The sequence below is a fragment of the Pyrgilauda ruficollis genome, unplaced genomic scaffold (assembly GCF_017590135.1).
Source record: "Pyrgilauda ruficollis isolate IOZ18807 unplaced genomic scaffold, ASM1759013v1 scaffold23, whole genome shotgun sequence".
In the NCBI taxonomy this organism is placed as follows: domain Eukaryota; kingdom Metazoa; phylum Chordata; class Aves; order Passeriformes; family Passeridae; genus Pyrgilauda; species Pyrgilauda ruficollis.
The window spans coordinates 17,202,819-17,228,752 of record NW_024522539.1 but is presented as its reverse complement, the minus strand read 5'-3'; the positions used below and the strand labels follow the sequence as shown (position 1 = coordinate 17,228,752).

Genomic DNA, 25,934 nt, shown 5'->3' with positions numbered 1-25,934 from the left:
TTCATTAAATTATCACAGCTCCTTCTCTCCAACATTATTCAGCATCATTTGTTGGAGTGGCAGAGGTGTGAAACGGCTTAAAATACACTGCTGCTAATGAGACATATTTCATGGATCTCACTGGCACATGGAGCAGACTTTGTAATTACAAACACTCCTGCAGAACACAAGTCCAGCACCACCTGAATTAGGATAAGGCCAGATGCTTCCAGTCCTTGCTACAAACACCAAGCAGCACATCATTCTCCCCACTTGCTTTAGGCAAACCAGACAGGGGACAATGCAACCAAAAATCTGGGCAGGAGACAGCTCCTCGGGGAAGGGATGAGGAATTTTACAAGGACTGTAACATGGAGAGAGGAAAACCTACCAAATGTTCTTGCTGGATAAACAGAGGTGGGAAGTATATGGAATACAGAACACAAATGAGAAATGTCAGTGCGTAACAAGAATCCTGACCTGGTTAAACACAGCCATGACAGCATGGACAACATGGTATGTACTGATTAAAAACAGTGTCCCTTGGCCAGAATGAGAGGCAAATGTCACTGGACACATCAGTAACACACACAGACACAGGTACTGTCACGTACAATGACACACCGAGTGACCTGGTGGCACCTCAGAGCTCTTCTGAACAAACAACTGAACCCCAGATGTCCCAAGGCCCCTTTCAAGCTCAATTATCTGATGACATGGGGAAGTTCCACAAAAAAACATAGTGAGAAATAGCAAAATATTGCAGAAATTATTGGCCAACCTGGCCTTGGACACTTCCCTGTGCCAGGGCCTCAGCACCCTCACAAGGAACAATTCCTCCCCTTTATCTACTGCACATCCAAAACTTTTAGAGGGTGTTTGGACAAGGAAAACACATCAGCGCAATATGATGTTCTACCTGGCAAAACAAGCAAATCCAAACTCTAGTTAGGTGATAACAAGAGGAGATCAATAAATTATATCAGGAATTAAATAGGAGCGACAAAATCACTGAAAGAAGATCCCCAAAAATACAGAGGTCACTACTGACAACCACAACTACAAGAAAAGCAGTGGGACTGAGGTGGGGATGTCTGTCCATAGCACATGGTCAGGCTCAAGAAGTGCTGCAAGGAATGGCACAGACCAAAAAAATAGATCTTCTGATGGAAGAGGTGAAATAGTATCATGAAAATTAGAGACAGGACTGGCAGCTCAATGGCCAAACAACACAAAAGCTCCAGCAGCAGCAGGAAAAGCTGCAGCAGCCAATGAATCTGACTTCCACAGACACCAAGAAACAGCTAAAACAACATTCTAAAGCCAGAAAAAATGAACTGAGGGCATGCAAACCATGGAGTCATTTATTTACTGCTATTGAAGATCATTCTAATAGCAAGACCAATGAAACTCCTGTGGGATTTCAAGAGAAGCCCTGAAGATAAGGCACACAGATTGCCTCATCATTTAAGGAACTTCAGGTCGTCTTCATCAACAGACTGCCTAAAAATAAGAACCCTACAGGCTCACAATTACTCTTTCTAAAACAAAATCGAGAGCCATAACAAAAGAATAAGATCCGAGGGTTGTGGTGAAAGAAAAAGCTTGACAGGTTAAATAATTTTAGTTCCAGGCGAGGCTATCAATTACGGAAGCTCATGTGAACAAGCTATTCAAAGAAGATTAATGCACAGAGAGGACTGTCAGGATAAATTTATCACAAAACTGGAAGAAAAGAAAGATCTGAAAAACTTTTGCATGCAACTCTATAGACAGTGACAAAGACAGCTGGTACCTGACAACAGGCATTTAGAGACAGGAAATAACCAACAATTTCACTGCAAACTCCTCGGGATGTGTGAATGGCAAAGAAAGCCCCAAAACCAGGGTGCTTGAAGGCTGAGAGAACAGCAGACAAACAAAGCACAAAGAACTTTTACAGACACAAACATGCAGCTTAAGGAGGTGTCTGGAGACACCAAGGGTGCGTGGCAGGGTAAAGGCAAACACGAAAAGCTGTACAACTGCAAACTGTGGCATCAGCACACCACTGACCCCTCCAGCCGCTGCTGCCCATAAACCTCAGAGGATCAGGAACAGGTTTTTAGAGGTCTCTCCACAACAGAGCCTCTTTGCCTAATTTTTATTCTGTTTTTAAGAGCAGATTGACAGTGCACTTAAGCCAGGGCTGACTTCAGAAGCTGTTACAGAAGGAAGAGCAACACCTTTACAGAAACACAAATTATCCAGAGATGTTTACCCATGTTCCCCCCAACAGGGGTTTCTATATGCAAATTACTAGGACTTGGAGAGTTTTAACAATTTTTAACATCTTTATTCCCAGTGTATTTATGTGAAGGGTGAAACATACCCTATGCTTTTAAGAATGTTAGCAAGAACTAGCCTCACTGAACTCAGCCCTCGCAAATGTCATTACCTAATTTTTCCTTATTCAAAATATTTTTCCTCCATCTTGTTTCCTTTTCAGGGTCATTGAACTTCATCTTGAATTTTTGTTACAGAAAAATAAAACATTAATCAGAGATACACTTGTGCCTTGATACTTCTTACCCTTGGTGCTTTTGTGTCACCCTTCACTTGGGGCAATAGTACAGCTTCTTATCGTTTTCAAAAAGCAATATTGAGTCAGTCAGAAACCTGAACAATGTCAGCACACAGAGCCTTCACTGTAGACTAATAAAGCTGAAATCTCTTGCTGATTGCACACAGGAGCAGGCAGGGAGTGAGGAGCACAGGCTGCAGATGTAACCATCACTCTGCTGACAGCTCGGGATTCCGAGCAAGCTCCGCGCTAACTTGTCAAACAGAATTACACAGGGATTGCTGGTGCTGACATGCAGAGCAGAGAGAGGGAAAAATCTGATCCGAGTCAAAATATTAACAAATGAGAATCCAATCTAAACAAAGTTCAGCCAAGTTTCTTGTTTAGGGGTGTTGATGCACCATCAGTACAGTGTCACTTTGTCCTTGTCTCACCATCCAGACCCCGCAGCCGAGCATCAGCTCACAGGATTTCAGGGATTTGGCCCCAGCTCCCTTCCACCAAATTCCTGTTTCTCCACAGATTAACTCCATCACCTGCCATATTTTCAAAGGCAAAGGTCAAGATGGAACATATGCTGCAAAGAGCTCCCATTTCTTATGATTTACAGCAAGTTTATATTATTCTGAAGTGCATGAACATGACTTTGCCCATGAACTAAATGCACAAAGGATATTCCCTCTGCTAATTACAAGACTTGCATTGCATGGGACTTGAATTTCAGTCTAGAAAACATGAGTTTTTTTCTGAGCAGTACCATTACATCATTACCAAAGCAGGAAGCTCAGGCACGAGTGCCACACATCTCCCTGTGCCCCTCTGCTCCAGCTTCAGCAGAGCATTTGTCACCCTCCAGCAAGCACAAATAAGCTTTAACTGGCTCACTGACCCACAGAATTCGGGACAGGGATAGTATTAGTCACAATGAGCTGCTGGATTTGGTCTGATATAAGGGGAAATAAACTTGAAACAAAAGCTCCAGAAAACCTGTGTTTCTCAATAGGAACTAGTTTCAAGCAAGCAATTAAGAGTCTCTTCACCTGGGCTCTGACTTGGTCATTAGATGTCAATGAAGAGTTTCAAAACAAGCAGGTCACATTCCCTGCTGTGGGCTTTCCCCAGGATTCCAGTAGTAATCCAGCTGCAGGCAAGTCCTGCCCTTCTCTGCCCTGGACATGGAAAGAGGCTCTGGTATTAAATCCCAATCTGAGACTAAAAATTTATAAGAGTTTTGAACCTGGACCTTTGCCTTCAGTCCAAGAACTGCAGACCAGTTCAAAGGCTCACATAGATTTTCTTCGCTACTTTAAGTGTACAAATGTGAACTGCAAGAATTGAGAATGACAAATAGCAGAGTATTTATTGTCTTAAGTGTCTAAACTCTCACACTTTCAGTAACAGCTGACAGAATCTGTACAAACTGCAGCTGTGTTAAAACCACCTTTGCCATTTACCTGTCAAGGAGAAATGCATTTTGATCTAAGCCAATTTATGAAAAACACAGATGCTTTTTTCATAGAAAAACATATTTCTGCAAGGAAAATTTATCACCCATGTCACTTGTTGGCTAAGTGCTCTTAAGCACCCTCCTCTGAAGTATCTCTGCTCTGAGGTTTTTTCCAATTCCAAGATACAGAATGTTCTTTATTCACGAAGATCAGATCAAGATTACTTTTTTCTCCTTGCTGTAAAGGAAATGTGCAATCCTGGATAAAAATGTGCTGTTATTTCTAAGTTAGCCCCATCTCTGCAGAGCTGGGACAGTTTGTCCTGAGCTTCTCTCTCACTTTGGGATGGCACATAGAGTCTAGTGAGAAATGAAACATTGCTCAGCTGTAATCTTTAGAGCTTGGCAAACTTCTCAGAGGACATGAGCAAACAGAACCAAATAGCCTGGCTGCTTCCGTGCAGCTCCTTGTAGTTATGGTAAAAAAAAGCAAAGATAAAATTTCAGCTCAAACTAATGTTTGAAAAAAATCCTAATCTATTCACCACTATTTATACAGAAGTAAGTGATTGATATTCAATAGCTAAGCACTCTAACACACCAGAAGGAAACGCAGCACACCTCTGCTGCTGAGCTTTGCAGAGCTCTACCTTGAACCACCAGCCCAAACCCTCCAGGTCCTGCTCCCTCCCACAGGCTGTGCTCAGGGAATGGCCTGGATAATGATTTCTTGGCCACAACTTCACCCACTGCCTACCAGCCAGAGCCTGTAATGGATACAGAATTCCTTATCTCTACCTGCCCTCCTCATTCGCAGCACCTTGGTGCATTATAACAAGTAATACTTTAAATTTATGGTAGAAAAATTCTTTATTTGCCCATGGAGAAAAGGCAAAGCACAGAGATCTGGAGCTGGTGTCACGAGCTGTGCCAGAAGCAGGATTAGACCCTGGCAGCACCTGGATCAGAACTCAATTAACTCCTTCAAGCCCCAGGGACCACCACTGCCCATCCAGGCCTCCTGCAGCCCTCCTACTCATCACTTTGGAAGCTCCAAGCTGGACACAAGCAAAATGCAAATAAATCTTGAAGAGGCAATGTGGTCAGCTAAAAACTGGAGCAATTTCCCAAGCCAAGTCCATTCTCTCTATGTCATGTCTGGAGGAGCTCTCAGCAGCGAAACCTGACCGAGGGCAGGTCCCTCCTCCCTGCAGGGCCTGTGTGACACCTGGCACGGTCACAGCAACCTGGGGACACCTGGCCCCACGCAGAGAACAGCCACAGGAGCTTTGGGTGCACTTCTGAGAGTGCCCATTTTGTCAATGAGCTGCCCCAAGCCCTGTGCCCCCGCACAGCAGTCCGGAGGAGCCATGGATGGACAGGATGGACCAGCAGAAGGGGATTTACCCAGGTCAGCAGAGCAGAGAACACCGTGCTCAGGAACAAAGAGCTTCACTATGGCTGGAATTACTCCAAATCCTTCTTCCAAGTATAGACATGGTGGGCCTTGGCCCACTCCAGCACGCCCAATTTGAAGTGGAAAAGCAGGAAGTCTCCCAAGGTTTCAACACAAAGCAACACATGAAGCTTCACTGTGGCATTTCCAGAGTCACTTTTCAGGAACATCCTCCTCCTGGGCTGTGCTGCCCCTGCAATGTGCTCAATGGTTCCAAAGGAGATACTACACTTTTACTAAGCACATATCAAATCCTTTTGGTTTCTGAACCATTTTAGAGTTTGACATTACATGGCAGGAGAATTTCTTAACAGAAGTGATTTGTCTGTACTTTTTCTAAAAGTATCACAAAATGAAGGATTGAAAATAAAATTTCTGTGAGTATTAAATGAGAAATAATAATTCAAGTAGATTATTTATTTGAGGTGAGAAAAAACAAGTCAGAAGTTATCAGCAAGTGCTTCTGAATTAATGTAACTCAAACATACCTGAAGTTTGTACCAAGGCAGTGCCACAGCTGCCTCATCACAGCCAAGCAAATGACACAAAGCTCAAAGCCAAGAATTATCAAATGCAAGGATAAGTGGAAGAAGTGGAAGAAAAACAGCTAGATTCACTTGGGGAAAGGAGATGACAAGAGGTGAAACAAATAATTTAGTGAGCAGTCTTGAAATGGATTTACAGAGCAAATAAATCTGCATGATCAAACTCAGTGCCCCTGTCACACTTCCCAGCTTATAGATCCTCATGTATCTGTGCTCTTAATAGAAGCTTTAACCAAGCCACAGTAACCAGTGACTGGGGAAAGCTCATCCCGGGAATATTTTCAGCTCATGTCATTACACTTTTTATTAAAATACATACATATTTATTTTTCCAAGATGAATTACAGACACAGATCTCCAAAACTTTGTAAATCTATTTTTAATCCATGTTTTACAGCAGCTTTTTCAAACCCCCTACCCTTCTTAAGATCTAACTAGCACTTAAGTATCAAAGACAGATTTACATTTCAAAAGCCAATTAAAAAACATAGTGTACCAAGGCACTGATTAAAGTGTTGTGGCTTTACATAAATTAGGCAGTTCCTTTGACTTTCCCTATTTCAAATCCATCATAACAATGGGAAAATCCCACACATTACATGGACTGTATGACCACCTTCTCCCTTCACTGCCCTTAGAAACTGGTGATGACAGTTTCTTCATTTGCTTGAAGGAACCAAACTGTGGAGGCTCACACTGAATGAGAAAGAGATACTCATATCCCCAAACTGCTGCTCATTAAAGAAAACTAACATTTATTGTTGTTTGCAGTTCTTAAAAATCAAGGATTTTTAAGACAAGCCTGGCAGAACAGCAAACACTTTCCTACCAAGGTGCAGCAGCAGCACACAATTTCAAGTTACAGACTAATTCAAGTGTTCCTCACAATGGAATATTTTACCACGTCCTCTGACTTTTTGAAATCTAAAGGCAGCAAAGTTCAGTTGCTTTACAAGGCTCAGTTGCCACAGGACCTCTTGATCCTCACCCTTCCAAAAGCCCAAAGTCTTCTCATGGATCATCACACATGGAGAAGGTCCTTTAAGGGCACGCTGCCAAGTGCGCAGTGAAGCTGCCATGACCCACTCCCCTGCACGGCACGCTCAGAGCAGGGTCAAACACACAAACTGATGGAAGCCCAGCCAGCCTGTCTCTAACACATTTCCTTCAATCCCTGACTCAGCACTCCAGGCCCAGGCACTCAGAGAATGTTTTGGGTTGAGTTTTTCATACAGTGGCTCACTGATCAAACCACTGTCACCCTACAGCAACGAAAGAGCTGCAGATTCCAAAACCCAAAAAACTGCAATCCCTCAAACTAGGACTCTGACACACCACAACTTGTCATTTTAAGAGTTATTTAATGAGTAAGAAGCTGTTAAAACATGCAACCTACACTTCATACATAATGTGTCCTTTTAGAGATCAGGTGCATGGCAGCACCACACTCACACACAGCAGAGGAACCACTGCTCAATTAAGAGAGGAATTTGCTCCCTGCCACTGGAATTTTGAGGCCAAGGGGAGCCCTCACTATGCCAGCAATGCCCATGCTCACCACAGCCTGAAAGCTGCCAATTAAAACAAAGAGTGGGAAGGAATATTAAAAACCACTGTTAAAACTAAGGGATGCAAATGAGGACAAGAAAAGCAACAGGCTAAACCAGAATTTAAATATTCCACCTCTTATTCCAAAGCCTTCAGCAACCAAAGTGCCTTTTCCCCTACAAGAGGATTAAACTCAGCATGGTCTTGCCCAGCTCCTGGCACTTGTCTGGGGTGGTAAATAGTTTTCACACACCCACATCTGCCAAAGCCTCTGCAGCAGTGCAGCCAGAGGATGCTCTGGGGCAGGTTTCCAAAGCACAGGATGGCAAAAGGCAATGCACAACATGTGTCACCGCCGTTTCCTCTAGTTGTGGGCAATAAAAGTACCATTTTTATTGCATGGAATTAATCAATAATCTTAATACACAGCTGTCAGGCCAATGTGTGCCAAAGGGGGCAACTGTTGTGTGGGGAAGGTCCTCATTGTCTTGGGCTAGACTGTATTTGTTCTGTTTTCTACCTAAGATGTTTTGGGGGAAAAAAAACCTCACCAGAACTGCATTGTTGTCTGTTGTGAGTTTTTTTTAAAGTAGGCTCTTGGGTTTCTTTTTTTTTTCCCCCAAGTACTTGAGTTCTTTTTCAAGTACTAAAAGGCTCTTAAAGATTCCATCATTTTAGAAAATATCAATTGAAATAGTACCTTCTACCTAGATAGGAGAAAATGGAAGTGGAAATTCAGCAGACATTTTGGCTTACCTTCATTTTTAACCCCATTAACCTCACCTAATGATCATATAGAGCAGGCTGATAGCAGAGGCAGGAGGCTGAAGGCTCTCATGTGGAAAGCAGCAGAATTAATCCCGACAGCAGCGAGGCAAGGAGGTGGTAATTGCTGGAGAGAAGTGTGGGAGAACTGCCTTTATTGTCCTCATTGCCAAGAAGCTCGGAAATCTATTCCTCATTAAGAGATTCTCAAAGTCACTCTTTTAAGGTATAAAACCCCAATTTTTCTATTTCTGACACTGCTGATGTTTCACAACAATGCTACAAGCCAAGTTAATGGGAACAACATCCGAATTCAAACGATGGAAGCAGCAGCTCTGGGAGATGCAGGAGCACCACTCAGGAAGAATTCATTACCCCGAGACATTTATTAAGCAAAGGAAAAAAAAACTGTTTGAAAAAGGCTGGCAAACATCATTAGAGAAACAAAGGGAAATCGCTTCACAGGCTTTTTTTCTAGTTACAGCGCCTTAGTTTACCTTGGGTTTTTTGTTTGGTTTGGTTTTTGAAGTCTCACCCTTACTCAGTAATTACAAGTCTCTTCCTGCTTTACTGTTTACAGGACACAAGCTAACAATACCAAGCCCTGAGAAACAAGCAAGTGACAGAAAAAAAATCACTTTTCCCAGACTTAATCTTTATTTTTCCCTGCAAACTTCACTCCCTCACTGCTTCCTACCCCCCAAAATAAGGCTATCACCTATCAAGTCTAAAGGGTACTCAAAACACTGAAGCTAAGGTTATGACTTGGGCTATTTAATGGAAAATTGTGTGCACTTGGTTGGTTGTTACTTTTCAGGCTTCCTTGTTCACACCTGATACTCAAGAAACAGAAAAATACAACTCCCCAGGACTCCATTCCCTACCCTTCTCCCAGTCCTGCAGGGATTGTACACATTGCTGTTAGGAGCTTCCCAAATGTTTCAGACAGAGCAGGTAATTCTCCACATACAAGCACAGAAAGTTATTTTAAGGTTATTTATACATAAAGAAAGCAAAATCCTGTTTTCTTCCCCCTTCTAAGCTGTGGTAAGTCTCCATTGTGATTTCAGACACCTGACACTTCTCTTAATCCGTTCATTGCAGCTTTCCTGATCTGCAGCATTTCCTGAGAAATACCCCCCATTAAGCTGCTTACAGGAACAGAACACATGCCAACTCCCAGCCAGTAAAATGAGAGCCACAGTCCCAATTTCCCTGAGCTGATGGAACCAGCTCGTGCTCCTTGGGAAGCACCTTCCTCTTTTTCCAAGGGCAGAGCATTCCTTTCTGTGAGAAATGATGCTCACTTCCAAAAATTGAAAAGGTTCATTAAAACCATATCAAAAATACAACAGAAGACTGAATGGAGAAAATATTACAGCACCAGGAGTGGAGGATTTTTCCTACCATGTGCTCATCCACACAATAGAGGTTTTGCCTTTTAACCCTTTAGTTCCCCCAAAGCTCTGTCCATCGACTTCTTCACTGCGCAGTGGTGGAGATCACTTCCTTACATCCTGATTGGAGGTCAGGTGCTGCCACAGTAAGGAGCTGACCCTCCCAAATGTCTCAAACCCAGGCCACCCCCTGATAATAGCATAAGGGGGGGTGAAGCTTAACTATAAATCTGTAAAACTTCTCTTAACATATATACATGATATTTGCCTTTTAATTGTGAGAGTCACCCATCACAGTACTCATCTATCACACCTTCCATCACCATGCTCTCAGCCACACTCCCAAACCAGAGCCCTACCTGCCACGGTGAGCTTCGCTGTCCTGCTCACGATGGTCCCCAGGCTGTCCACAGTTGCCACACACTGATAATATCCTTCATCAGGTTTATTATGCTTGGAATGCACCACACTGTTAATTAATAAAGATCCATCTGGCAGCAGCTGGCGGCGGTCGTCCGACACCAAGTTGAGGAAAGAGCCATCCTTCTTCCACTCGATCCTGGGAGGGGTCTCGCACTGAGCCGAGCAGTTCATGATCACCGACGCCCCGCGCACCGACAGCACGTCCAGGGGCTCCACCAGGAAGTAGAAAGGAGTGAAGGTTCTCACCAGTGATTCTGTAAAACATCACAGAATTTTTGGTTCGTTTTCCACGGTTTTTAATGTGAAACACACCCTCCTTGAAGACACTGTAATGAGCACAAGCACCGCTCACATCCTCCCCCAGAACACGTTCAACCAGCTTGGTCTGTATGACAGAGTTTTCTGCTTAGGTTATTCACATCATGGACCCTCAGATTCTCAGGCATTTTCATCCCCAAAATGTATTTCCCTGCTCTGCTCTCGGCCCTTGTGGTGTGGGTGCCCAACCAAGACTGGGAGCCACCAAGAACATTTCAGCCCTCAGCAGAAAGTCTCCCATTCTGTGCTTAACACATCTTGCAAGTGTCATACAGTGGTTTTTTATTTCTATTCTAGCCCAGGATAAACATGATTACTTTTTCATTTTAAGTATTCCCCAAAGAGTTCTGTAATTAACATCTAGTTTGCATTAAGAAGTGAATTTTAATTACTGTCTTTCTGGTGTATTTGGTCAAGCAGAACGATTGTGTGTCAATATCACTTTGACTTGTCTTAATTTAATCATCTGTAGAAAACAGAAGACAAATTCTTTCAGAGAAGAACAGTTTTCCAGTCAACATAACACTGGGTTTCAGGGAAAGGGGCATCTCCATTTTTAAAGCCCACCTTAGAAATAAAGCTCATATAACAATAACAAACTCCTGCACTCATCTCAAAACCATTTCATCTCATGGTCAATAAAAAAAAAATGGTGAAATATTTTAAGACCACCTGAAAGACAAATATGCATTTAATATCGAGATTTGTTTAATTAAGCCACAGAATAATTCTGGGGTTTGATGAAGAAGCACAAACTCTGAAGGCGACCTTTACTTGCAAACAAAGGCTGTCCTGGAAGCATTGCAGCTTCTCCCATTGCTTGGTTGTTTGTGGGGTTTTTAAAATCGGATTTACCTTCTAAAATGACCTTAATTAACAAATTGATGTGATTTCCTCTATCACCGAACTACACAGAGAGTGCCTGGTCTCCAAAGAGCCTCCAGCTTCCCCCCAGAGGGACTCCAGCCTTCCTGCGCTGAGCCCATTGTCTCTGCGACTCACAATTCGCAGCAATTTGGAGATAAGGCAGGAGTGGTGTGAAAGAAACAACAGATAAATGAGGCTTTGGCAGCTGATAGCATTCAAATGCTCTCTTACCTTCAGGAATTCAAAGAGGAAATAAAGGAAAACATTCTAGAAATATTGACGTTTCTCCAGTGACAGAGTCAGGCTGGAGACCTGTTAGGTTGGGATCCAAATCCTTGGGATTGTCTTTCTTGAGGAGAATGGAGACATCCCAAAAAAAATACCCAAACCAAATATACAGAACAAAAAAATCAATAAAACTTAAATATCTAGGAGCTGCTTATGTTACTCAGGTTTGTACAAGGGCACCTACGTGTGGATGTTCTCGATTCTCTGTGCCTCTGAAATCCTCTGAGTGTCAGCTCTTAAGCAGCAAAAGGCAGAGCAGAAACAAGAGCCATGAACAGCAGGAAAATCTTTGACCTTTTTATCCCTATAATCTCTTCCAGTGCTGCAGAAACCTAAAGTTCTTATCAAAATTAAAGCCTGAGCTGCACAGTGCCTGGGCTTTCCAAGGGAAGCATTTCCCCCCACCTCAATTCCAGGCTTCTCTAAATTTTTCCAGAATAAATCTAGACCCCTGTGAGAACAAAATACACTGGTTTGAGTTTTGCTTCACTCTGTCTTTTCAAACAAAAGTCAGAAAACCTTTAAAAGGGGAATGGCAACTTTTCGTTTGCCCTGCCAGTCTCCAGCGCAGATTGGAGCAGATCTAATCCATCGATAGAATAAAACTGTTCTTGCCCTGGAAGCAACAAGGTGTCCAAGGAAGTAGAGCAGAGGATGCCAAGAGAGGTCACAGCAAGACCTAAGAGCAGCTCCACAGGGATTATAAACCTTGAGAAAGAATGGAAGCAGATTCTCAGCCAGGCTTCAGAGGTACCAAACTCCTGCCAAGAGCCCTGGGAAGATACAGCACAAACTGCTTCATCCCAGGATATCACTGTGCCCCTGCACTGAATGCAGTGGGGACAAAATGTGAAAGGTTGGTGAATAACTCCATCCCAGCTTGAAGGAAGTTAAAACATGGTCTCTGTTCTGGTTTCAGAGGATCTGCAGTTGGGGTTTGGGGCACTCTGGAGAACCACACTGCAGCCAGCTAAGCTCGTGCCACCTTCAAGCTTCAATTCAGCACAAGAAGGGTTTGTACACCTTTGACCTTAATAATCTTCTATTTCTACCAACGAGCCATTTCTCCCACTCCATCAACCTAGTGATTACTCAGCTCTATGGCAGCATCTTATTTTGGGTAGAATGGGTGTACATTGGGTGCAGGGAGTCCTTCCCCTCTGCACACACTTACACAGGTGGGTACACACCACTGCCCCCATTTGTGCTAACACTGGCCAAGGAGCTTATGCTGTCTGTCTCCCTGCTCGGAACAGGAACAGAGAAATCTCACTCATTCCCACCAGGCTGGAGTTTATTTTTCCCAGATCTGCTCTGGAGATGAGTGGCAGGGAGCCAGATGTGCCAAAACACAACGGAATGCCCTGGCACTGACAAGATCTGAATGAGCTGCAGACACAGAGTCATTTCTGTGTCCTGGAAGCTCCACAGCTCCCTGACTCAGCCCTGCCAGCGCACAGGCAGCTGGGCTTAGCCCTCCTGTGCCCATCCCAGTCGGGTTTAGCACTCCTGTGCCCATCCCAGTCGGGTTTAGCACTCCTGTGCCCATCCCAGTCGGGTTTAGCACTCCTGTGCCCATCCCAGTCGGGTTTAGCCCTCCTGTGCCCATCCCAGTCGGGTTTAGCACTCCTGTGCCCAACCCAGTCGGGTTTAGCACTCCTGTGCCCAACCCAGTCGGGTTTAGCACTCCTGTGCCCATCCCAGCACACAGGCAGTCAGGTTTAGTTCAGCAGCATGGCACTGCTGACTACATCACTACCATAATCCCCAGATCCTATTCTTGGAAGCTGCTGTAAGGCTTACTACTTTCAATTTAATGTTAGACTAGCTGATTATTCCTGCCTAACTGTATTAACTTGCCCTTGGGTCCTCCGAATATTTCCATCTTCCATGGAACAGTCTGCCAAATTTGAACTCAAACCTCGTCCTCACTCTTCCCTAAGTGGTGTGAAAATGTAACAAATACAGTTTACACCATCAACCACTCTGAGAGTGAAAGACAGCAAATACAAGTTTACCTAGAACACTCAAGCCCAAAATCCCCACAAAACAGCCTCCAACATCAGGACTGAAGCTCCTGGAAAGAGCCCAGAGGAGGCCACAGAGATGCTCCAGGGCCTGGAGCCCCTCTCCTCTGGAGCCAGGCTGGGAGAGCTGGGGGTGCTCCTCTGGAGAGGAGAAGGCTCCAGGAGAGCTCAGAGCCCCTGCCAGGGCCTGAAGGGGCTCCAGGAGAGCTGGAGAGGGACCGGGGACAAGGGATGGAGGGACAGGACACAGGGAATGGCTAAAAAGTGGAAAAGGGCAGGTTTAGGTTAAATATTGGGAAGGAATTATTCCCTGTGAGGGTGGGCAGGACCTGGCATGGGCTGTCCAGAGAAGCTGTAGCTGCTCCTGGATCCCTGGAAGTGCCCAAGGCCAGGCTGAACACTGGGGCTTAAAGCACCCTAGGACAGTGGAAGGTGACCCTGCCCATGGCAGGGGGTGGCACTGGATGAGCTCCCTTCCAACTCACACCATTCCAGGATTCTGTGATTCTAAGTTTGGGAAATACCAGCTTGTTCACCTCACCCATTTGTCCAGGAACTGATGCCAAATTAACTGCTTTCATACATTCCTACCCCCTACTATTAAAAATACTGTGGGGTGTTCTAGTCCTCCTTGTAGCTCCTCTCTACTCAAATTCTCACAATTAACCATCAGTTCTGACACTGCTTCAGCCAAGACAAAATCCATCACCCCAAAGTGATCTGACAGTATTTAACCATGAAGTGCTTCCAGCCTGTCCTGCACCATTTTCTGTGCAGAGGTGCATCTTTATAAGGCTTCATATGAGCAATGTGTAGAACAGTAAATGCCAAGCAGCTGCACAAGTGGGAAGAAGCTTCCCTTCGTTATCCAGTTAATTTCTGGAAGACACAAGCACTACAATATCCACCTTAAATCACTGAAATGCATCCTTTAACAACCGCCTGCCACGAGCTCATCAGAAATTACAGCACTTAGGAAAATAACTCCAGACAGAACCACTCTGATCTCAGTCCTACTGACTCCACATAAATCACCTCAAACTGGTGCACAGCAATGTGTCTCGAGATTTTACCAGCAGTGCCACAGATCTGACTGGGATTCAGTGCAGCCACCAGAAGTGTTCAGTCGTGATGTTCTCCTGAGGATGAGCAGCAGCTGCAGCCCAAGCACAGGGCTCCAACACCACATTTCCCTTCACTTTGCAAAGAAACCACAGCACATCTTACAAGGACCAAATGCAACAACCATCCAGAAGGAAAATGTGAAGCACAGGTATCATTTCAGAGCTCCTTTTTCCAATCAGGATGATAAATTAAGGCAGCCAAAAGCTGCCATCACAATTAGCTGATGAGCAGTACACCACACTTTGGTTTGGAAGGAGTCAAACCAGGCTGTGATGAAGAGAGATCACTCACTGTTGGGAGCTGAGGAATGACATGGCACTGGGGGCAATACCTGTCCTTCTGACTCCAAGGCAATTCAGGAGCATGGATATGACACCCTTCAAGCTTGACATGTGAAACAGAAGCATCTGACAAGTCCTGATCAGACTGGCAGGAACTGTTAGACAGCCCCTTCTCACATACTCCGAGTCAATGATAAAAACTCCAAGCTCTCTGGCTGCAGGATTGCACTTTTAAAAGGCTTCTCAGAATTTAATTAGCGTTCCCAATGGCCTCTATAATCCTAAAGACAGTGTTATGCCCTTCCTAACCCACATCATTACAAAAAGCTGCCTCCAGAATCAGCCAGACGTAGTTTAAGTGAAGATGTTCCCCAACAATTCCCTGCAGGCTGCCAGCAGGAGCTCACAGGGAACTTGTTCTGTGGTTTTGTTCACATATTCATGGCTAAGGAGCATGTTATCTATGTGGGCAAATTGCTGCATGTGGTAATCTCTAAATAAATGTATATATTTCCAGCTTGGTAATTTATTGTCCTTGACAGCATCAGAAGCATTCTGCATTCCCCAATAAGCAAAATTTATCTATGATACTACAATGTACCAATGTTTAGACAAAGATATATTTTCTGCTTAATATTACATTTTTCTCTTATAGGCAATAGAGATTATACATCACCTGATCAAATTAAACTACAACAGCAATATATATCAGCCAAACATCTTTTGATTTTACTTTCATAAAGCACTTCCAAAACCCAATCAAACACACTGCTTGGCAAGTTCACCACACTCAAAAACCAAGGTCACATTTCTAAACTGTGTTCTCCCAATGCCTCTTCAGCTCCTGCTCCAAAAAGACTCTGCAAACCACAAATTATACCAGACAAAAATTAAATTGCACTTAAGCATCAAGAGAAAAAGGAGGGAGTGTAAGAGCTACCCCAGACTGCAGAGTACAGTATAAATCCTGCTGGTACTTCCATAACTCCAGCGGGGGCTGACAGTGGAACCTGGCACAGCAAGTGACAGAACATTATGAGGTAAGTAATGCCTTGTATAAATCCAGACTTTCCCAGACTCAGTAGCTTCCCTTCTCCTTCAGCTCAAGCAGATCTCCTTCTCTGATGATTTAACACACTGTAACAAAGATATGCATCACAAAGAGTAACTCCTCTTGGCCCCAGCATGGTTGGGAATTGCAGGCCAGGAATGGTGCTTGAGGAATGCCGTGGTGCCCCAAATTCCCCCTGCCCACAAGGGAAGGGGCTGGTCTGAAACCCCCAAGGGAGAGAGAACCTTTCAGGATGGAGGAGCACATGTGGAAGAAATTCTCCCTGTGAGGGTGGTGAGGCTCAGGGTGCCCAGAGCAGCTGCGGCTGCCCCGTCCCTGCAGGGTCCAAGGCTGGGTTGGAGGGCCTGGAGCACCCTGGGATAGTGGTGCTGGGGGTGGAAATGGAGAATCCTTCAGGTCCTCTCCAACCCAAACCATTCCTAGATTCTATGATGCTACTGGAGTTGAGGTTTTTCACATCATGTACCAACAAGAACACCAACATCAAGACAGCCACTATAATGATGGCATTATTGTAACAGACAAAGAGGTGATATGGTTCAGAACTTGGCCTCAGTAACTCGGGAGTATCCAGACAGCACAGCCAATAAACAAAGAACCAGTCAAGCAAAGCAAGCCATATTTTGCAACAATGCCTTTAGAGCTTTGTTTGTATTTCCAGATACCTTTTGCTTGTTAAATAACAAATTACTGTTGGCTTAACTGACCTTCTTGATGGACCTCAAGCACAAAATTATATTTAAAAAAAATAGCCAATTAAAAAAGTGTGCAGGAATAGAATTAAGAAGCCTCCAAAGAGCGTGGTGTGTCTGTAGTAAATCACTGCAAGGAAGCATCCCTGCATCTACTCCAGCCACTCCCTCTGTAAGTGATACCATCGCCTCATATATTATTAAATAATGGCAAGAAAAACACGATAATGATCAGCAGCCAAATCCAAACACAGATTGTAATCTCCAAGATCAGATGTCTGCGGAGATGCATTTATCTGGTGTTCAGTTCCACAGCCTTTCAAACCCCTTGAGAGAGTCAGGCATTTTTACCTGGATTTAGAACAGGTGATTTTGTTATTTACAGTGAATTGTCCCAGGTGCTGTGCCATGGCTCCCTTCAGCAGCTGCTCCCAAGCACTGTCACAGCAGGTCACAACCTCTCTGTCCCTTTACTGTGGGGCTGCAGTTCAGTTCAGCTTGGAAAACTGTGGGAGAAAAGATGGCACCAACTCCTCTTCACCTGAAGTAGGACCCCTGGAACCACTTCTCGTGGTACCCTTGTGCAACTTGTCCCAAAAAAATCACCACCAAGGAGGTGCTCCTCATGTCCAATCCAAATTCCCACTCTTAAACTGTTTTCCACTCACAAGGATTTATTCATTTGCCTTAAATCCACACTCAAAAAAAAAGGAAAATAAAAAGCTGCCTACCAGCTGTGCTTCAAAAACAACTTCTGGTACACCTTTTGTTCCTCCCGGTGTGCCAGGAAAAAAACATCCTTTATAAGCACTAAGCCCAAAAACGTGGATTTCTTTCAGGTTGTTTAAAAATATCCTAGGGTTTTACAGAATTCTCATGCAGCAGCTGAGCCCCACAAACCTCTCACCTTGTTCAAGGAACATTCAGGTCATTTTGCTTTTATAAATCAAAGGAAATGCAAGTCAGACCATCTAACACCCTATATTTGAATTAAGTCAGTGAAGAAACCTCTCTGAAGGTCCTAACAGCAAAATTCCTTCTCGTAACCATTTCAGAAGGAGAGCTTAAAGGATTTTATCCACTTTTCCCTTTTTTGGGGAATAATAAAGCCATTTCTCTCATTTCAAGTAACTATCAGTTTTTAATATCAGCAGTGCTTCCTTCAAAAAGCACCTTAGCCCCAGGGGACCAGAGCTCCATTATTTATTTAATTTTTAATTCTTCCAGGGCCTGTTTTCATTATTTTCTCCACCTGGGCTGAGAAACACCCCTCCAGCATTTCTCCACAAGTTTACTAGAGGGCACTGTAAAGACACCTACAAAAGGAAGAAAATGCATTTCTGTTCCTCCCGGTGAACAATAGTACTTTGACTTTTCCCCAGAAATAGCTCCCAGATGTTGGCTCCTGACAATGCTACAGTTGTTACAGCAGGTGAAGAGGAATTTCCATTTTTTCCTGGAGTAATGGATTTCCTCTCCCAGAGTTCCAGTCTTCTGAGCACTCAGGCACCTAATTTACCTCTTCAGAGAGAGATGTGAAAGAGAGTGGCTTTCCGAGGGTTAAGGACAAACAGAAAACCCACTTATAAGGCTCAAAACACACACTGCACACAATGCAAGGAGCTTCCTCATCCTGCCCTACTCCCCCTGCCTGGGCTCCACTCAAAGCACCCTGCTCAGACCCACAGAACTGGCTCCCCAAACCCTCCCAAGGCCAGACAAGACGCTGAGCTCCCTGGAGAGATGCCCTGCTGGTCTGCAAACCAAACCCAGACAATCAGGGAGCAGATTCCTTGCTTCAGACAGGGTGGGTTTTTCTGCCAGACTGGTATTTCAAAAATGGTTTAGAATATAAATACAGAAAAAAAATCCCCACACATCACAAGAGAATTATTTGCTGAAACCAATTACTTAAATATTTTCCAAGTGTAAACACGCTGCAGCATCCAAGAACTGTGCATCAAGGGGAAAGCAGTTTTACCACTTCTCAGATGCCAAAGAGGTTATGGGGCACCCAACAGAACTAATTCAGTTTAAGATGCTCTTTAAGTGAGGCAAGCTTTGCACTCAGTGAATGATCTCCCTCCCCAGCCACCTCTTCAATCCAGGGCTCCAGGCAGACCAGGGAGATACCAAGGGTTGCTCACAAGTGTCAAGGGCAGGGGGAATGCTGTTACCAAGTCAGGGGGCTCCAATCACAGCAATGGCCAGAAAAGCCACACAGGAAGAATAACGGGTGGCAGGAAAAGAAAAAATATTGGTTTCTATACAAAGCATAAAATGAAAAAAAGGATGAACAAGAAAAAAAAGATGCAAGGAATAATCAAATGGAAAGTTGCTGAGCATCATTTCCAGCATCTTTCTAAAGAAAGTCTCTTTTCTTTGTCACACTTCATGAAAGAGGAAAAAATTCTTAACAAATACCTTTAATGTCAGATCAAGCAAAGAATATCTGAGAGGACCTGGAAACAGAACAGCAGCATTGGATCAGAGCAGAAGGAATGCCTTTAACTCGGCATCCTGTGACAGCAGCCCAGGGCAGAGGCTGGGGAGCAGCCAGGGCAGAACCAACAGCAGCAAAGCTCCCCAGAGTCAGCCCCAGCCCCAGGACACCAGGGCTTGTTCCTTGGCTCAACAGCTCCTGCAGGGAAAGCACAGCCAGTAACCTCTGCCAGCACCTCGGAGCTGCCTTCAGGGAGAGAAGGAAGGAAGAAGGGGAGAGGGAAAACAAATATGAGTTCAGAATTTGATTCGGGGGTCCCTAATTTCAGGGACTAGTGCAGAGAGATCGGGATAATCAGCAAATTCTGTACACTCAGCACAACTAATTGTACAGCCCTTCCCTTCTCTGGTTTCCTACCAAGCACTGCCCAATCACAACACTGATCCACAATATATAAAAATATAATAACCTTAGCAATGTGTTAATGAGGGTTTTATTGATCTTTCAGGGCAGTAGTGAAAAAACAGGAACAGGAGAAAGGTGGAAACAATGCACATCCACACTACTACAAACATGCTACAATGTTACCAAGAATCTTCCTTTAAGAACATATTTACACCAGTTTTCTATCCCATAAAATTCAATGTTACCTGCAGAGTTCATTAGGTGCTGTTGTGGTTTAACCTGGGGATAAATCAGGTGCAATAAAACCTGCCCCTCACAAATTTAACTCATAACACTCTTGTAAAAGTGAGCTGGCCAACTAGAGAGCCCCAAACGGAGCCTTTTTAGCAGAAAGGGTTAGAGGGGGATGACAGGCACTCACCAGTCACAGGAAAGGAGGGATGCAGCAGGTGCCCTCAATGACATGGAATACTGGGGCAGATTTTAGTCACACCAGCACCAAGGTAATACCCTGGGGAAGCTGATGAAAGAAGAGAACCAGCAGCATCCCCAGTTTTCTTGGACTTCCACTGAGCATAAGGGTTTGTGTCTGTTTGCAAAGCCCAAACTAAAAGCTGTAGAGTGCAAAGAGAAAGCCCCCAAAGACATCCACTCTGGTCAGTGACCACAGCACAGCATTGGGAACCTTTAAAAATTACAACACCCATCAAAAATATCAAACATCTTACTAGTATCATCACTGAACGAGCCATATAAAAGAAATAATATATAACAAGGCTTACAAAGCCACTGTGTTACTGCACCAGATTTCAGGAAGACATGGCAAATTCAGAACTGGTAAAAATGCATATAATATTTAATTTTGCTATTCAGATCAACTCCAATATTCAAATGAGCACCATTTTAACTGTGCAAGTTAGAAAAAGAAGCCAAGAAATGACATCTCAGACCTGTGCCCACCAGGAGAGCAGTTTAAGCATGAACTTGAACACACACTGTGGAGTCAACAGCTCCTTCAAGTCTCATTCTTTACTCTGAGTGGTGGATAAAGCTCTCCATTTCTGCCACCTCCACAACAAACCGTGGCTTGTTTGGCTTTTTTTCATCCTCTCAGCTGTGAACTCTGCATATTGATCCTGAAATGTTTAATGCCTTTTACATTAACTTGTAAGTTAACAGGAGCTTTGGCTGCTCCTGTTCACCAATGCCACGGGCACTCCCTCCCGAAGGGAGTATCTGCAGATATTCCTGCCCCTTCCTCAAGAAATCCACAAAAATTATCTGGAATAAAACCCAAAATATCCCCAAGTCTTATTTACCGCAACTTAATTATTTCAAGTACAGTGAATGTACATGGAGTAGAGCAAATTATTGGATTTTTGTTTATTATTTGCTATATAAGAAATCAAGCAGCTACACTTTGGGAAGGCAACTGCAGCCTATTAGCAGTGTATTTGTATTCTAAACAGATCTATAAAAAAATCTAATTGCACTAATCCTTTACTGTAACTTTGCAGCCGTGTTATTTTACCCAGCTGAGATTTTTCTGTAACAGATTCCTACTAAGCTCTGAGTGCTCCTAAGCCTCACAATCCAAGAAAAGCTACAAGAAAAAGAGCCAAATGCCTCAATTTAACTCCTGGTTCTCAGTGTCTCCTTTTCCCAAGGGCAGTGGGCTGGTGCACAGTTATCTCCCCCTGTCTGGCAGGGAAAGGGGCGAGGGGAAGCCCCAGGGTATCCCTGCCATTCCCACACCATCCCAAAGCACTGCAGCTGTCTGAGCTGGACGGTAACACAACCCTGGGCTGTAACTGGAGCGTGTGGAACAGCCATCCCTGCCCCATTTGATCTCAGTTGAAAGTACAGTAAAATGAAGTGAAAGAGCAGTTTTAAAAGCTTTACACAGATTCTTGTCTCTCCTCAAAGCGCATTAATGAAAACACTTCCTGTGGCAGTGTGTGAAGACAAGCAGCACCTTTCATCTCCCCTGTTTACTGCCTTCACCTCCCCAGTTCCCAGGCACCACTGGAGCTTTGACTGGCGCAGCTTTTGTCAGAATGAAGGAAAAAGCTCAACTGTAGCTTTGCAAATATATTAGCAAAAACATTTGCAAGTATTAGCTTGGCAAATGTTTTATACATGTGAGGGGAAAAACAGATTTATCTGTTCATTTATATAACACAGATTATTTCAAAGTGGGAAAGTACGTTTCAAAAGAACTTATGTAAGAGTGGAAATACAATTACTGCATGTATTAACTGAATTATCATATAGATATGGGTATTACTGGGTGCACAGTTCTGGATCTGCTGCTTCCCTCAAGCCTTTGCTCTGGCTAATCCTGGCTGTGCTATGAACTGGCACGCACTGACAACTACCTGGGTGGCTATTTGAAAGGTTCCTCTGCAAGGTTTTGCTCTGCTTAACACGAAGCAGAAATTTTCAGTTGAAATAATAACATCAAAACAGGCCCCAGACCTGCACTGTGTGCATCATGTTAGAGAACAGCGCTCCATTCACACCACTTCATTCCAAAGCTGTTAAACAAACAGACAGACCTGATGAAATATTAATTTGGCTAATTATGGCAACAGAACTCCAGAAGGAAGTAACAACTCCACAGAAACAGAGCAGTACCTGTTGGCAGCAGTGCCAAATGCCCGAGTCCCAGACGTGTGGCAGATGGCTCCTGAGGCCTGGGCACACCGCGCTGCTCCCAGCCTTGGTCAGCCCTCCCTGCCTGGGAGATGCAAAGGCTCACCTGGGCAGGCAGAGCCTAAGTGTGAGCTACTGAACAGGGGCTTTTAGGGAAAGAGCACACAAAGCACCTACCACTCAACAGTTGTTCCAATTCACAGACTGCAATCAAATCCCAGTGTTTTCACCACAGAAACATTTACCTTTATTGCAGTAAGAACCTCTTCAACCTGCTTGGACAGCAGATGCAACGTACATGGCAACTCACTGCCCAAACCAAAAATTTTGGATGATAATACTTCACAAAACATAATTTGAATGCAATTCATTGCATGAAAGAGTCTTCTGGAGCTCACTTAATCCAGCCAGCTGCCCCAAGCAGGTCTATTTAGATCAGGCTGCTCACGCATCTGGCCAGCCAAGCTTCAAACTTCCCCAAGGAACAATTTCCCAAAAATAGAAGAGAGCAAGCAAGAAGTGTGTGAGCAGCAAAGCATGGTGAGAGATACACCCCCAAACTGGCTTTTCATTATTTCCTTTCTGACATATCACAACTGTGAGCTTTAGTTAAGCATTTACAAATCAAAAGTCCCACAGCCACAATAATGGCAACATTAGGAAAGATCTGTTTTGAGGAATCCAGCAGTAAAAGCTACACAAAGTGTCTGGTGTGGAGCTGTCGTTGCAGTGACGGGTTGGTTTGTACCACCGACCACGTAACCTGGGCTGTTCTGGCTCCCAGAGCCCAGCACACGAGTCCAGGGACCAAGAGACACATGGAGCCATGGCTGAAGCTGGACTTGGAACCATTCACTGCTGCAGTGTCCCCTCAGGGTCCCCAAACATCTCCTCACTTCAGCTGAACTCTGGCCCAGCTCCAAACCACAGGCTGATTCCACTCCTCAGCTGCACATCTGGGGAGAGTAGCTACAACTTCTGATGTGACTGCTCCGTCCCAGGTCAGTAGTCATCACCAGCAGCACAGAACAAGGACCTCAGCACCTTTACACTGCTGTCTTTGGTTCATTCCCTTTAAATCCAACCTTCCCCATACCACCAGGCCAGCCTTTCTCATCCACCTGAGGTCCCTGGCAGCATCAGCCTAATGGTTTTGGCACATCCTTCCCATTTGCATCAAGGTCAGCGCCTGCCACAACAAGCTTTCTATTTTAAATACTGCACATCGATAGGAGTGCATTAAAATACAAAGCCTTTACACAGCTCCAGAAGATGTAACAGCACAGCTTTTCCCAGGTTCTGTCAGAACTCCTGCTGTAATTTGTCCCAGTGCCCAAGCAGCACCTTTCAGAGAAAGCCACAAACGCTGGGAGCCGCAGGGCAGAGCCTCCACAGAGCCACCACCGACCACCACCAGACACCATTAGAGAGCTAAAAATTCCTTTGGTCTCGTTTTCCCTGTCCCTTCCGAGGGTTTATGTAAATAGCCTGCACAGCCTTCTCCTGAGAAACTCTCCCAACCTAAAGCTACCTAAATCACGGCATAATCAGATAATTAGATTGTGGTCCCTCTAAGTCTGCCATTAGCACTTCCAAGCTATGTTTAAGGGGATAAAAAAGCTTTATTTCAAGTAATTCACAGTACATTATGACTATCACAAAGGGGAAGCTCTATTTTCTAGCAGAGTAATTTACACTTTCTAAACAAAAAAAAAATCCACGAGAAAAATTGTCATATTATATGTGGTGGGGTTTTTTGTTTGCTTTAGGAACTGCAAGCAGAAAACAGAGCTATTGAACCAGCTCCTTTCAGCTCTACGAAGGGTGAAATGCAGCTTTCCAGGAGAAGCAAGCACTTGTGTCACCATCAACCATGAAAAAGTCCTAGACAAGAGCATGTAAAATCATTGTATCAGCTCCAAAACAGGAACATCCATGCTACAGATGGGATTATGGGAGGAGGGGGGAAAACGGAGGTCAGGAACTGGTCACAAGCAGCAGCATCTGTGATGTGATGCACTTGAGCAGTACGTTCTGCAAATACAAACAAAACCTGATCGTGTTCACTTTTTTTTTTAAATTCAAAACCTGTTAGGTTGGTGTAAACCATTGCTTTTCTTGCATTTTCTGGCTTTGTCTCGATACCAGGCATGACTGAGGTCCTCCTTGCCTTGCTGCACTATTACCTTGCTTGCACATCAGAGAGAATATAAATCACAGAATATTAAGCAAAGTAAGATGCTTTGCCTTTATTTGATTAGGGTTTTTCTGCAGCACAGATTTCTTACAGCCAATATTAAAGTGTAATTACTTTGTCTCCTAAAGTTTTCAAATACATGACTTGCATATATAGAAGTTGTTTTCATCTCTGTAAACACAAAATAAGAGAGGGAGGGTAAAATTACTCCACTTCTCTGCTTAGCAGCTTCAGTTCCAGCAGCACCTCCTCCCCAGCCACAGCAATGCATGAAGGGCTTCATCCCTGCTTTGGCTGAGGATGAGGGGACTATTAAATATTTGTCACAGGAGTCTGTGCCAATAACAAAAATGAAGGAACCACAATCAGGGCAGGCAGATGGGCCAGAGCTCAGCAAGGCACGGGCTGAAGTGTGTCAGGAATCTTATGAAATGAGACATTATATAACAATATCAAATCTGGGCACCCAGAGCTGGGTCACCTGCATCTCCCCAGCTGCACTCGATGCAGACAGGCCAAACCCAAGCATTTAAACATCTTACACTGAGTTATATACTGACTTATTTTTATAATATACATAAAAGCATGCACATCAGCACAGCTGTGCAAACGGATGTACCTGCTGATTTCTAAAGCAAAAATTAAGCTACACCTATCAACAGGGCAGCTGATAAACCCATGGGCTTTGATACAGCATAGACAAGATCATCTGAGACTCAGCCAATAATGGTATTAGATCTACTTCAGCATCCAAATTAATTTTGCTGCTCCAGCAATCCGAGTGCTCCTCACAAGCCTGTTCAGGGAGGTGGGAGCTGAGCTGCCCAAGGGGGACCTGGGCTGGCCCAGGGCTTCCCAGCACAAAGCCTCACTTTTGGCCTGTCTGCAGTCCAGGGAGTTCATCTCCCCACTCAGCTGTTAACAGATACAAAGGTAACTCTGGATACCAGTGCCACCTCTTCAAACTGGTAATCTAGGTGAGCTATCTTTACCAGAGGATATTTAATCAGAGATCTGAGAACAATAATTATCTAGAGATACTGAAAATCTGGGGCTACACTGCAGGACCACACAACAGAAAAAACACAGAATGCAAGGACACTGTAATGAGGGCTCTGCCTGGAACACGTGAGTGAGAAAAGCAAGGTCCCACAACCACAAGGCACAATGAGCTGTCCCAAGTCCTTTCTGCACAAACCCCCCTGTCTGAAGGGCTGCTGGCTGCAAACCACCCCACCAAACCAAAGCCCGGCAGATGTCACACTCACATCTGAGCAGCAAGTTGAGAACACTGCAAGAGCAGATCATTAAGTTTGCAGAACTTGCTTTTAGTTCATAGGGAAAAAAATCATGGTCAAAACTTACTATTAGACTAAGGTGTCTTTGATATCTCATCGATTAAATTAAATGTCATTAATTTTGCATGCAACTCATAGATCAT

The 25,934-nt window shown here is 44.2% G+C and overlaps 1 protein-coding gene across 5 annotated transcripts in view; it reads right to left on the bottom strand.

Moving 5' to 3' along the window:
- Positions 1 to 25,934, bottom strand: part of NEO1 (neogenin 1) — a 166,785-nt gene that overhangs the window by 103,909 nt on the left and 36,942 nt on the right. For all 5 annotated transcript variants that reach the window (XM_041469102.1, XM_041469103.1, XM_041469104.1 and 2 more), the window contains exon 2: positions 10,060 to 10,377. In XM_041469102.1, coding sequence (XP_041325036.1) covers positions 10,060 to 10,377 — 318 coding nt within the window. The remainder of the gene's footprint in view (positions 1 to 10,059; positions 10,378 to 25,934) is intronic.